The sequence below is a fragment of the Podospora bellae-mahoneyi genome, chromosome 6 (genome assembly GCF_035222275.1).
Source record: "Podospora bellae-mahoneyi strain CBS 112042 chromosome 6, whole genome shotgun sequence".
Classification (NCBI taxonomy): Eukaryota; Fungi; Ascomycota; class Sordariomycetes; order Sordariales; family Podosporaceae; genus Podospora; species Podospora bellae-mahoneyi.
The window spans coordinates 1,255,708-1,268,366 of NC_085885.1; the positions used below are offsets into that span (position 1 = coordinate 1,255,708).

The 12,659-nt window shown below is 45.0% G+C and overlaps 4 protein-coding genes across 4 annotated transcripts; 2 read left to right on the forward strand and 2 right to left on the reverse strand.

Annotated features, from left to right (window-relative positions):
* Nucleotides 1–172: 172 nt before the first annotated feature.
* QC761_0091010 (uncharacterized protein) lies at nucleotides 173–1,921 on the reverse strand (the record flags this gene model as incomplete). The annotated part of the gene is made up of 3 exons (XM_062872970.1): nucleotides 173–334; nucleotides 397–1,283; nucleotides 1,342–1,921. The coding sequence occupies 3 exons, from the start codon at nucleotides 1,919–1,921 to the stop codon at nucleotides 173–175; spliced, it is 1,629 nt and encodes a 542-aa protein (XP_062729319.1).
* A 604-nt stretch (nucleotides 1,922–2,525) lies between these two features.
* Nucleotides 2,526–6,518, reverse strand: QC761_606180 (ATP-dependent DNA helicase II subunit 1; the record flags this gene model as incomplete). Its single annotated transcript, XM_062881062.1, has 3 exons — nucleotides 4,510–6,518; nucleotides 3,848–4,456; nucleotides 2,526–3,800 (listed from the first exon to the last, which is right to left on the reverse strand). The coding sequence occupies exons 1-3, from the start codon at nucleotides 4,576–4,578 to the stop codon at nucleotides 2,526–2,528; spliced, it is 1,953 nt and encodes a 650-aa protein (XP_062729320.1). The 5' UTR covers nucleotides 4,579–6,518.
* On the forward strand, nucleotides 4,894–6,600 carry HEM15 (ferrochelatase hem15). The gene is made up of 3 exons (XM_062881063.1): nucleotides 4,894–5,393; nucleotides 5,468–6,050; nucleotides 6,103–6,600. Exons 1-3 carry the CDS (start codon nucleotides 5,178–5,180, stop codon nucleotides 6,549–6,551), a joined length of 1,248 nt encoding a protein of 415 aa, XP_062729321.1. The 5' UTR covers nucleotides 4,894–5,177; the 3' UTR covers nucleotides 6,552–6,600.
* Nucleotides 6,601–10,585: 3,985 nt separating this feature from the next.
* Nucleotides 10,586–12,488, forward strand: QC761_603680 (uncharacterized protein; the record flags this gene model as incomplete). Its single annotated transcript, XM_062880818.1, has 3 exons — nucleotides 10,586–10,842; nucleotides 10,899–12,328; nucleotides 12,388–12,488. The coding sequence occupies 3 exons, from the start codon at nucleotides 10,586–10,588 to the stop codon at nucleotides 12,486–12,488; spliced, it is 1,788 nt and encodes a 595-aa protein (XP_062729322.1).
* Nucleotides 12,489–12,659: the final 171 nt, after the last annotated feature.

Genomic DNA, 12,659 nt, shown 5'->3' on the forward strand with positions numbered 1-12,659 from the left:
CCTGAAGAGTGGTGATATAACCCGTGAGCTTGAGAGAAGGTATCGGAGGGTGATTCGATTTGATGAGAGAAGCCATGAGCCACTGGTTCTGGCGCTTCTTCAATTGAGTCTGGCGAAAGCTCTTGGGAGGCTTGGTGGTCTTTGGCAGGCTCGGTGTGAAATCCAGGTGACCCTAAATCTTCAGGTTCATCGTCTGGAATAGCAACGGGGGCTGGCTCTGGTACACTTGGTGCAGCCAATGCCTCTGGACCGACATTCGACTCCTTGCCCCGTATTCTGTGGGAATAGTGGCACACCCAACCTTTAGCGAGACAATTTTGACACACAGGTCGCGCTTTGTCGCACTATAACATGTGTTAGCCTCTCCGGTTCTACTCGTTCTAGAACATGTCTTACCTTGGAGTCTTTGGGTGGCTTGTGAGTCCGGCAGTTGTCACACACACCACGTGGGGGTTTCTTGCCTTCCACCGCGCCGGAATAGACATGTGCAATAGGGGCAACGGGTGCAACAGGCTCTTCTGGCTGGAGCTCTGCCTCCGACTTCTTTTTCCACGACCTCTTTTTGGGCGTCCTTGAGGCTGGCACCTGGACTGGAGGGCTCTGGGATGGTGTGCTTTGCTCTGAATTTGCCCCGTCCTTGGTAGGATGTACAATTCGCAGTCTCTCCGCGCCATACTTCACAAGCATAGCCAGCGAATCCTTCTGCAAATCTGGCGACTGATTTGCAAAGATGTTAAACTGCTCAGTCGACAAGGTCTGTGGGTCAATTCCAGCATCAGTAAGTAATTTGTTAGCAACATCCCGCCTTCTCTCCAGCTCGCCTGGTGGGAGGTTGAAGACCGGGGGCGCCGGATCGGCGTGGTCTCCGTTCGGCTGAGCATTGTTAGCACCGTAGACTTCATTGTTGTAGAGCTGTCGCTCAGAAGGGTCGCCAACCCGACCAGCTGGGGCCGTAGAGTCCTTCTTCTTTCGCCGCTTCTTTGGCTGTGATGAATCCTCCACTGGAAGACCATCCTCTCCTACAGCTCTCTTCCTCGATCGTGGTGTTTTTGTCTTGGTTTCCTTTGGCGCTCTCGGCTCTTTGCGTAGCCTTGGGGCTCTGGGTTCTTTCGGTTTATTTTCTGGTGTCTTTACGACAGGAGCAACTGGCGGAGGGGCAAGAAGCTCAATCAGTTGTCCAACAGTCTTGTGAAGCGGTGAGTGTTCGTACTTAACCTCGATGGTCCGCGATGACTTGAGAAAGGATATCTTCAAGCACCCTCTGCAATCGAAAGCTGGTCGAGCTATAGAGTATTTTGTTAGCAGTTATGCATATGGCATACATCCCAAAGAAAAACATACAAAGATGGATAGGATCCTGTCCACCCTTCTCGCTCCATTCACTAATAACAATCTTGGCGGGGGTCTTCGCAGCTTGCCGACTCCATGACTGCCATGAGTCCTTGCAAATGTAGCTGAAAGCCCAGCCCTGATCGGTCCGTGCAACAGCCCGTACCACCCATTGACTCCCATCAATCTGACCTAGCGATGTGGTGATATGGCTAGCCACAAGCTTCTGAACCGCATTGTCGTCTGTCGGTTGATTGATGACAGCGTCACTAGCATTGACTCGACGCGCGGGTTGTCCATCACTGCCAATAACTGTAGGCCCAACACTGGCGCGCACCCCTTCTCTAAGCGATGGATTGATGCTTGACGCGTTCTCCAAAGCTTCGTTCTCGTTTTCATTGACGGGGATCTCGAAGACGGCATTCGACCGGATCTGGAATGTCTCTGCGATGAAGTCGGCGCGGGTTTCGGTTACATGCCCTTGAAGAGCAGCTCGCAACTTGTCCTGGAGCTCAAAGATGGAACCACACGTAGCTTTCGGTTGTTGTGCGCCGCCCAGGCTCAGACCCAGCCCGCCGAGCAGTGCGTCCATGTTGAAATTATCGCGAACTGATTGTTGTGTTCATCTACGGGGTTGTAGTACTCGAACGAAGTCGAACAAAGGCGGGCGGCTAAGTCGGAGATATTGGATTACAGGCGTGATCGCTGGTGGCTGCCGTGACTGGGATTAGCCCCTGCCCTTGACTACCGAACTCGCGATGCGTCACGGTGGTGGGCAATCGCAGCAATTGACACAGAAGACGCGCGTGGCGGGCAGCTCGAAAATCAGGTGGGGTCTGTCGCTGTGTGCATACTTGGCTGCGGCTGGGAGCAGTATGGTCTTGCGTGTCACAAATAAGTGTCAGCTGGAAATTGCCCGGGAGAGGCAGCCGAATGGAAAATGCAGTTATTGGTCTTTACGAGAGCAGTAGAAATAGGGTTAGGGTTAGCTTCGATATGTGGATTCCGACTCTCAAATGCTTTATGTCCGAGAAGTATAGATAACAACATTCAACATCGAAAGTATAAAAGAGTGAAGTATTGTAGAGCCAGATAGTAAAGCCCAGTTGTACACGGCATGTGTAAGTCAAAGCGGTTCATCCCAATGCCGCGCTATTAGTAATCCAAACAAATATGAATAAATGAGACCGCCTCCCTCACGCATGCTCCTCGATCCATTGCTCGAGTCTCTCCAACAAATCAACCTTCTTTCCAGTTGTGCTGATTCCTTTGCTTGTCAAGATATCCTTGAGTACAGCCACCGTGAGCTTCTTCAATGTGTCGTTCTCCCAGGCAGCTTTGAGCTCTGCGTTGCTCATTTGACCACCAGAACTAGCACTGCCTGCTGCGGCCTTTGGCCGCTTAGCCAGTCGTGGTCTTTCTTCCGCATCGTCTTCTTCGAGTTCGCGTTTAGTGGCTCGGAGTTGCATAAATTCTTTCGCCTTGTCCGCCAACTCTTGTTTCCACTCGGCCATATACGCACCTACCCGCTTGTCAATTTGCCTGTATTTTGGCACAGTCAAGTCATCCAGGGCATCTGGAACATCCTCTTCAAGCGCCATGGCCTGGAGAATCTTGTAGTGCCACTGCAAAGCAGGGTTTGGGTATTTAAGAGGGTTGTATGTGGCCTTGGGCAGTTGAAGGTTCTGAATGATTTCTCTCATCTTGTCTGTCAGCTCATCCGCAGGCTTGGTGGAGGTCTTGATTTCAACGCTTCTGATATCGTCTGCAAAGGGCAGGGGATAAAGCCAGAGCCCTGCAGGGAGATATGGTGTGGTTGAATCCTCGTCCTCATCGTTGAGGCTTCCCGACGGAATGACAGCCACCATGACAGGATTGGCATTCTTTCGAGCAACGAACCATGCGATCCCGACCTTCTTGGAAGTCAATAGCTTCTGCCAAAGAGCCGAAAATACACGGGTTGAACCGACGTAACCGTCCTCGCTCGGGAAAATGAATGTTGACTTCTTGACTGAGGCCCACATTGGGATGTTGGCCAGTGGCTTGAAGCCGATGATGCGGAGAACTTTGGTGTCGAGTTCCTTCAAGGACTTTGCTTCCTCGGGGGTGAAGTAAATGTACTCGCCGCCATACTTGTAGGCCTTTTTGATTTCGCTCTTCTCAACGGTTCTCGCCTCGGAATCAACCTTGGTAGTTTCAGATTGAGCTAGTTGGGCTTGTTCTCCACCAAGCCATACATAGCAGGTGCGGGCGGGCTTTTGCTGGTGGAGTGGCATGTAGCCCTTGACTGTGATCGTAAGACCTGGAGCAAGCTCAAAGGGCATCCTGGAGAAATAAGATCGCTTTGGTGTTTGTTTTGAGTTGATATTGGAGATCAAGGAGTTGAGAAGAGTCAGGCCATCGCCAGATCTTGATGTTTTGACTCCTTCAGGGTTGTCCCCTTCCTCGACCGAACTGCGGTAGACGATATCCTACACTTGTTAGGCCACAGACGGATAAATGTGCCAGGATTTCTTACATCGTAGAATTTTGAGAGGTCGAAGGGCTTCTTCGCCCGGCTGACAGGGAATAGTTCAATCGTCACACCAAGGTCATAGAGATCCTTGGCACGAACAGCTGCCGATGACTTGGCCTGTTTGTCGTTCCCGTGTGGATTCTCATTGTCTGTGATGATGAACAGTCTTCGCGAGCCGAAGTTGGCAGCATTGGTCGTGAAAATCTGGTTGGCACAAAAGAGCACATTCGACATGAGTACCGGTTCCTTGGATGGAACGAGCACCTCATCGGCATCCTCTCCCTCCTCTACCAAATCTCTCAATTTCTTGACATCCTCCGCTCCTGGGACATCGAGCTCAGTGAAGAGGTAGCAGTGAGGATAGCCAGAGCCACTCCGACTACCAGTCTCGTCACGGAATTTGGACCTTTCAGTTCCAAACAGCAGGATACCCATCATATCTTTTGGTTGGGCAATGATACGCTGTTGCATAAATTGATGGGCGCATTTCAGGGCGGCAACCACGGCGGAATCCTTATCGGACTTCTTGTCGTCGCTACTCGGAGGTGGCTGCAACATGGACGCGCTCACGTCAATGGCGAACAGTACGGCATCTTTTTGAGTTTTGTAGTCCTGAGCTCTCGGTCAGCGTCAACTCTGATAATAATCATTGGACTTTCACCAACATTCTCATCCAACTCATCCTCCTCCTCTTCGCCTCCATAGCGGCGCTCCTCATCATCTCCCCAGGCCATTGCGATAGGAAATAAACTCCTTCTAGTTGTTGAAGTGTTCCTGAGAAATTGTGTTTCCACACGCCATCCAATTGATGAGAATTGAATATTACGCAATTCAAGGGATAATTGACTCTCGCAACTCAACGGGCTAAATGAAATTATGTATGATGCAACCAGGTTGAGACGCGCTAGAACCAGGCAGGTGCGCGACTGCCTAAACGCCAAATCACGTGCCTCCTTGACACGAACAAAGCAATTGAAGCGCTCTTATTGGCAGCTGCTGCACGGACCGATCTCCAACGTCATTGGAGAAGGCCAAGATCGCAAAAGTCGGCCGACAGCAATTGCTTCCGAACCATTCGGGGCAAACATGCGGAGTAACAAAGAAAGTGTCCAGAACATCTGTCAATTTACCCCGACATCGCCACCCAGACACTCTGTCCGAACTTTTTACACAAACAGTTCCAGAACTCATCCGGTGACATATTTCAAAGCCTCACCTGTGTGTCTGACCCTCGATCATCACCTTTCCACGCCGAACCATCCCGGGATTTCGGCTGTGTGATTCTTTTATAAAATCACAAACCACACCCGGATTGCCGGACCCCGTCCTAGGCATGGCCTTCCGACTCCCGGCCGCCGCTTTGCGCCCTCTGCGATCTTCAGTCCTCCTTAAGCCTGCTGCGCAACAAACACGATGGCTTGCCACACCGACACCGTTCCCAGTAACACAGAACATGACCAGCTCTCGGGGGCCGACAGCCATGGTCTTCCTGAATATGGGCGGCCCCTCCACAACGGATGAAGTTGGCGATTTCCTCAGTAGATTATTTGTGCGCCAATCCTACCAACGCTTTCCTATTCCTCGCCAGTGACAGGTTTGACTGACTGTGTTTTCGTCTGCCAGGCCGATGCTGATCTCATTCCTCTTGGCCGCCTGCAAAACTACCTCGGTCCCCTCATCTCGAAGCGTCGTACCCCCAAAATCCAGAAGCAATACGCTGCCATCGGTGGCGGTTCGCCCATTCGCAAATGGTCTGAGCTCCAATGCGCGGAGATGTGCAAGCTACTCGACCAGATCTCACCTGAGACTGCCCCTCATAAGCCCTACGTCGCCTTCCGCTACGCCAACCCCCTGACCGAGCATATGTACCGGCAATTATTGGCGGATGGTTTTGGTAATGGAAAAGGAGGTCGCGCCGTTGCTTTTACACAATACCCACAGTATTCCTGCTCGACAACGGGAAGTAGTCTGAACGAGCTCTGGAAGTGGAGGCAGAGGCTGGAGGGTAAGGCCGGGCCGCTGGACGACGGGAGCGATGGGACTATCAAGTGGAGTGTGATTGATCGATGGCCGGTCCACCCTGGATTGGTCGAGGCTTTTGCGCAAAACATTGAGGCAAAGTTGCAGGAGTATCCTCCCGAGAGGAGGGATAAGGTTGTCTTGCTGTTTTCTGCGCACAGCTTGCCTATGACGGTCGTGAATAGGGGTATGTTACAGTCTTGTCTGGTTATGCAGCCGCAGTGCTAACATGCATCTAGGCGATCCCTATCCTGCCGAAGTTGGTGCGACAGTCCACGCTGTCATGCAGAGACTAGGCCATGTCAACCCTTACAGACTATGCTGGCAATCTCAGGTTGGCCCTCAGCCATGGCTCGGCCCGCAAACCCAGATGTCAGTTGAAGAGTACATTGCCAAGGGTCAGAAGGACTTGGTCTTGATTCCCATTGCCTTCACCTCCGATCACATCGAGACTCTCTACGAGCTCGATGAGGAGGTGATTGGCGAGTCGGGCCACAAGGACACTGTCAAGCGTGTTGAGAGTTTGAACGACAGCCCTGTGTTTATCAAGGCTTTGGCTGACTTGGCCAAGACCCATCTGGACAGCGGGATTGCGACTTCACCACAGATGAGTTTGAGGTGTCCTGGCTGCAAGAGCGACAGATGTCACGAGTCGAAGAAGTTTTTTGCCGCACAAGAGCTGGCATAAACAGAATTCAGCAGAAAAATGTATCTTACTGTATAAGGTTGTAATTGCGAGTGTTTGTTTATGACTTCTGTATACATAGGGAATTGTGCAGGAGAGCTGGCAATGCATCCCACCGGCAGGTGCATTTGTCATCCGGACAATGCAGCACCCGACTGCCGATGAAGGATGCAGGATGGAAACCTGCCTCGTGCGTCATTGATTTAGAACGGCACTTGGAGGTACCACCAGTAGATTACAAAAGCTTCGTTATCTCTGTTGTTTTGTTGGCAGAATAAGTCTCCGAAGATGTCTTGCACTCGGACTTCGGGTAGTGTTATGGCTCTCCGACGCAGCCGGAAGGATTTGAACAAGCTATGGTTGAAGCTTTCACCAGCGACCAACCGTTGGAAATTCTATGATCTACAAGAGGCTTTATTCATTGAGGGAACTAAAGACCTGAGATTTCCCTCTCCCCATACAAGCCACGGTTGTGGCTATTCCCTATCTACTATAGTGTAATGATTTGCTTATTAGATCTCGGTAGAGAGAACTATTTAAACTTGAATTTATAAATTAATTAGGTTACAATTATAAGTATATTATTAATGGTAACATTAGTTAAAAAGCTAAAGATAAATGAATATAATAATATTACAATACTTAATTGCTTTATAAAATTAAAAAGGAATTCTTTATTCGTTACTTTGTATAATCTGATTGATTCTTTATGAATTTAAAATATCTTTCTTTTATAGGCTATATACTATATAGATATTAATATATTTTTTTTAATAATTTTACGATTTTAATATTAATAACCTTTTTACTTTTTTAATACTTTTCTTAATTTTTATATAAAAGTTTTATGAACTATAATATATTTTATAAAATAATAAATATATATTTATTATATTACTTTTTTGATATTATTTATTTAATAAATTTCCATATAAAATTATTACCTTTAGCGACTTCTATAATAATTTCCATAATAATTTATATTAATCAATTTTATAATATTTATATTTCAAAATTTCTTTTCTTATACTTCGCTTCTAGCTTTTCTAGGGCTTTTTTTACTTTTTAGAACTTTACTTTCCTTTATTCGGTATATTAATTAGAATGTTTTTCGAAACTTACCGCTCCGCCTTATTAATATCTAATAACTATTACTTTTATAACCCTCGGTCCCTTTAATATAATAATTATTACGATTTTCTTTTAGCCGAATCGTTTAAATACCCGATAATCTTTTTTAAAATATTTTACCTTACCGTAATTAAAATATTTAAAATTATTTTTACTTTAGCTTTAGCTTTACGGCCTTTACGATTATGTCATATCGATATTTATTAGTCTTAAATATATAATACCGGAGTAATTAATATTAAAATATCGTTTTTTTTATTTATTATTAAAACGGTTATTGCTAAAGTAATTTTTATTTTTATAATTACTTTTATTATTACTTTTTATATAACGTTAAAACTATTAATCGTCGATCCGTATAGCTATAGTAATATATTAGTCGATAATATTAAATTTCGGTTCTTTATATAATTTATCATTTACTTTTTCCTTACAATTATTATAAAAAACTATAGTAATCTCTCGTCGTTAATAATATCATATAAACTATCTATTTTAAATGAAGCTATATAATTAACCGTTAAACGTATTTAAAATAGGTTTATAAGCCTTTCCTACGTATATTTTACTTTATTATACTCTTTAAATACCTCTTTAAGTTTAATTTCAAAGATATAGTAACTCTCGAAATAGTCTATTATAATTTTCTTTTAATTCTCCGGCTTTTCTTTATAATAATTATCAAGGATAGGCTTAAATTACGTAAAAACCCTATCTTTAAATTTAATAACCGCGAAAATTACTTTTAACTTTTCGTTAATGAACTAATTTAAATATTAATAAAAATAGGTTTTAAACTAAATTAAAAACCTGTTAAACTTTATTTTTCTTCTTTTATAACACTACGGTATTAGGAACTCAAATATTACAATAAATACAGTCGATATAATAATAATTTACTTTTAAATTTATTAAACTTCGTTTTTAAATTTCTTAAAACGCTATATAATTTACTTTATAGTAAGTTAAATACTAGTAATAATATTAACGGAAAGTCCCTTACTACCCGGGCTAGGCGAGACGCTTCTTATCTAAAAATTTTTAAGTCTAACTATAATAATAAAAAAATACTTTTAACTTATCTATAATAGAGTTAAAGTAAGTATATAACGTATAACAAACCCCTATCTAGAATTTCCAAAAGGGATATTAGTTAAAGGTACTTCTAAATAATTTTAGTTCGGTATAGCTAAATAGTATATAATAATAGCTTATCTTAATTACAATAGTTTAAATACTAACGATTATAATTTATATTATATACTACGGAACTATCTATCTACACCAGCTAGTTCCTTCGTATATATAGACCTTATACCAAGCCGTGCTCAGTGTCTTTGGCACATTAATCATGACTGCTTGGTCTGCTCAGTGCCCTGAGCGTACTGATCAGTCGTCCCTTACTGTGATTGGCTCTCCTATACGTTCTTCCGATTAGCCCCTGCTCCCGTGGCCCCACAACTCGTCCTGTACCAGGGTTATAACACCAGCCAATCATTACGAACTAATCGGGAGTGGAGCGGCGGGCTCACCTGCCAGGAAAAGTGATCCAGAGTGATCCAAGTGAGCCGCAGGAGAAAAAGGTGATCCGTATCATCTTTGGGGAAAGTGATCCAGGTAATTTACAGGTCTATATATACGGAGGAACTGGCTGGTGTAGATAGACAGTTCCGCAATATACAATTCACAGTTATATCCACGGTATCTTGTGATTACATTCAGACATCTTGTTGTGCACTGTTTAGCTGCACTAAACTAATTGTTAGAAGTTAGCTTTGACCGAGCATCCCTTTTAGAGGTTCTGTACAGGGGTTCGTCACATCTTTAAGAAATGTTTTTAAGGCACAGATTTTTAAAATATAGCTAATAAAAGCTCCAAACACAATATATTTCTCTTAACTATAGCTTGAAGCTTTACAATAAAAACAAATAAATAATTTTTTGTTTTTTACATATTATAAACTATAATAATGCAAAGTTCAATTTCAAATATATTTTACGATTTTAAATTAAAGATATTCATTATCAAGTATTAATATTAATCATTTTAATTATCAATTTTAGTAAAATATATTATATTTAAATTTAAAATAATTATAATAATAAGAAGACAAGGTTTTAATTATAAAAAGCTATTATTAAATTTATAATTATTAAAACTAAGTTCTATAGATTAATTAGATCACTATAATAAATATATTATCAATTATAATATTAATTAGTCAAAAAAGCTGAGGATTAGTAAAATAATAGTATCAAAAGCATTTAATATCTTATAAAAGTTAAACTTCTTTTCTCTATAGCTTACTTTGGGTAATCCCGTTAGTCCTTATAGACCTCATAGCCTAGCGTCCTGTAATTTTACCTTATTTCTCAGGCCTTAAATTTAACAGGAACAGTTCATAAAACTACCTACGGTCTCGAGGTGCGCGCGTATCCCTGCTCGGGGTTGTTCTTTCGTTATTGTTCTCGTCGACCTTGATTTCTCTGTACTATGCCCTAGGACCTAGAATCTGCCGCTTGTCTGTCGCTCTGTTCCCACCTACTATAGTTTTGATTCATGTCTAGTTGAGACTGCCTCTTCACTTCGGCGATATCCCACCTAACTCCGGACTTCCGGGCCTCGTCCCATCTTATCTTAGCTCGGGACAGGTCACGAAGCACCAGTTTACATAACACAAGCTCCAAATCACTTCCTCACAACAAAAACCAATTCATGTCGTAATTCCTCCCGCGCCTAACGACAGTTTCACCTTTTTTTTTTTTGGTCTGCGGGGCGGACAATTCTTTCTCCTTGCAACTTATGAACCACCATTCAACGGTTTCACATCACAAATTGGACCTTTGTTACATGGCGGTATAAGAGACTGTTTCGCGGCATCCCTGATATCAGAACGGGTACCTGGATGAGCACTCACAACATGGCGCGCGATGAGACAATACCCGATGTCGGCACCGACGCGACTGTGTCGACAAGATTGCTAAGGGACAGAGATGAAACCAGCAACAGCGAAAGACGACACGATGAAGGAGAGGCCTGGGTGGGTTACGCAGACTTTGAGGGTTTGCCTTGGTGGAGGAGACCGACAGTTTGGTTCCTCTTGGTACCATATGCGCTTTTTACCCTGGCATTTGGAGGGACGGTGGTGCCAAAGCTGAATTTGTATGACCTCCCCCCTCAGTCAAACAGAGGGTGATTTTAGCTGATTATCGATACAGGATTCTCGAGCTGGTATGCAAACGCTACTTTGCCGACCGCTCCGCCCGCGACCCAGATTTTACCTTCACTCCGATTGTTCCTGGCGAAGACAACGACCAATGCTTCATCCCTGAAGTTCAGCGGTCTGTCGCAACCTTTATGATGGTTCTCAATGTTTTGACTGGATTACTCAGCGCCTTGACGGCGCCGAAGTTGGGGTCGTTGTCGGATCGTTATGGCAGGAAACTCATGCTGACGATTTGCGCGCTGGGTGGGATCATGAATGAGATTATTACCATCCTGGCGGCCAAGTTCCCGGAAACGATTCATTACAACTGGCTGATCTTGGGCGCGTTGTTTGATGGGCTTACGGGGTCTTTTACGGCGGGTAGTGTGCTGATTCATTCATACACGAGCGATTGCACGCCCCCTTCGAAGCGCGGTGTGGCGATAGGGTACCTACACTCGTGCTTATTCATGGGGCTGGCGTTTGGACCGCTGTTGGCGGGGTATTTTGCTGAGTGGACGGGGTCGTTGTTGTCGATCTTTTATGTGACGCTGGGATGTCATATATTCTGGGTGTTTGCCATGCTGTTTATCACACCGGAATCGCTGTCAAAGAAGAGGCAATTGCTGGCGAGGGAGAAGTACGAGATTGAAAAGGCCGCGAGACGGCCACCGACTGTTGCGACAAGGGTTGGGGAGTTCGGGATGAGGGCGATGTTTGGACAGCAGATCAATGGGGTTGTGTACATGATAAAGAACCAGAACCCGTTTGCGCCGCTCAAGATTCTGTTTCCCAAGGGAGCGCACAATGCGAGGTTGAGGAGGAATTTCTTGATCCTGGCGTTTTTGGACATGGTGCTGCTCGGGGCGGCCATGAGTGGCGGGACGGTTATAATATTGTACACCGAGTACATGTTTGGATGGCGCAACTTGGAGAGCTCGAGATTTGTCTCGCTTGTGTCGATGGTCAGGGTTGTGGTTTTGCTTGGTATCTTCCCGGTTATCAACTATGTGTTCCGGACGAGAAAGGCTGCTCGCTTGAGGCGGGAATCGACTGCGCCGATTGTGGAGAAGAATAACGGGGCGGACGAGTTCGATATCTGGATTTTGAGAAGCGCGATTCTGTCGGACGTGGTGGGAGTGATCGGGTATGCTGTTGTCCGGGATCCAGCGATATTTGTTGGATGCGCCATCATCACGGCGTTTGGTGGCCTCGGTTCAGCTACTATTCAAGCTGCACTCAGCAAACATGTGCCCGCTGAGCGCGTTGGTCAGCTTCTTGGAGGCATAGGATTGCTTCATTCGCTGGCGAGAATTGGTGCGCCGGTTCTGTTTAACGGGATTTATGCCGCAACGGTGTCGTCGTATCCGCAGGCGTTCTTTGTGGTGCTGGCTGGGCTGTTCAGTGCTACGTTTATCGGATCGCTTATGCTGAAACCTGGAGGCAAGTTTCCTGACTGAATGATGTGAGAGCTAATAGACTTGGGTGCTGACATTTTACAGTGTACATGACCGAGGATGATGCTGAGCCAGTCGAGATTGTGGCTACCCCTGGTGAGCGGGATGCGCTGGAGGATGATGAGCTCCTTCCGAGAGTCTCTTGATTGTGATGTATCTTTCACATGTCAATATGGATCTTGGAATATGGGTGGGATTTTGTCTGCATTGCATTGGTTGTTGGGAGGTTGATCACTCGAAGTTATTAGACAGAGTCAGGTGTAGATGTGCATAACTGTGAGGATATTGCATAAATTCATGAACTGAACGAATGCATT

What these genes read in the sequence shown, in the direction of transcription:
- HEM15 (XM_062881063.1), top strand. Translation starts at nt 5,178, where the DNA reads ATGGCCTTCCGACTCCCGGCCGCCGCTTTGCGCCCTCTGCGATCTTCA. An exon ending in ATTTCCTCAGTAGATTATTT is followed by an intron (nt 5,394 to 5,467) that starts GTGCGCCAATCC and finishes TTCGTCTGCCAG; the next exon opens with GCCGATGCTGATCTCATTCC. An exon ending in TATGACGGTCGTGAATAGGG is followed by an intron (nt 6,051 to 6,102) that starts GTATGTTACAGT and finishes ACATGCATCTAG; the next exon opens with GCGATCCCTATCCTGCCGAA.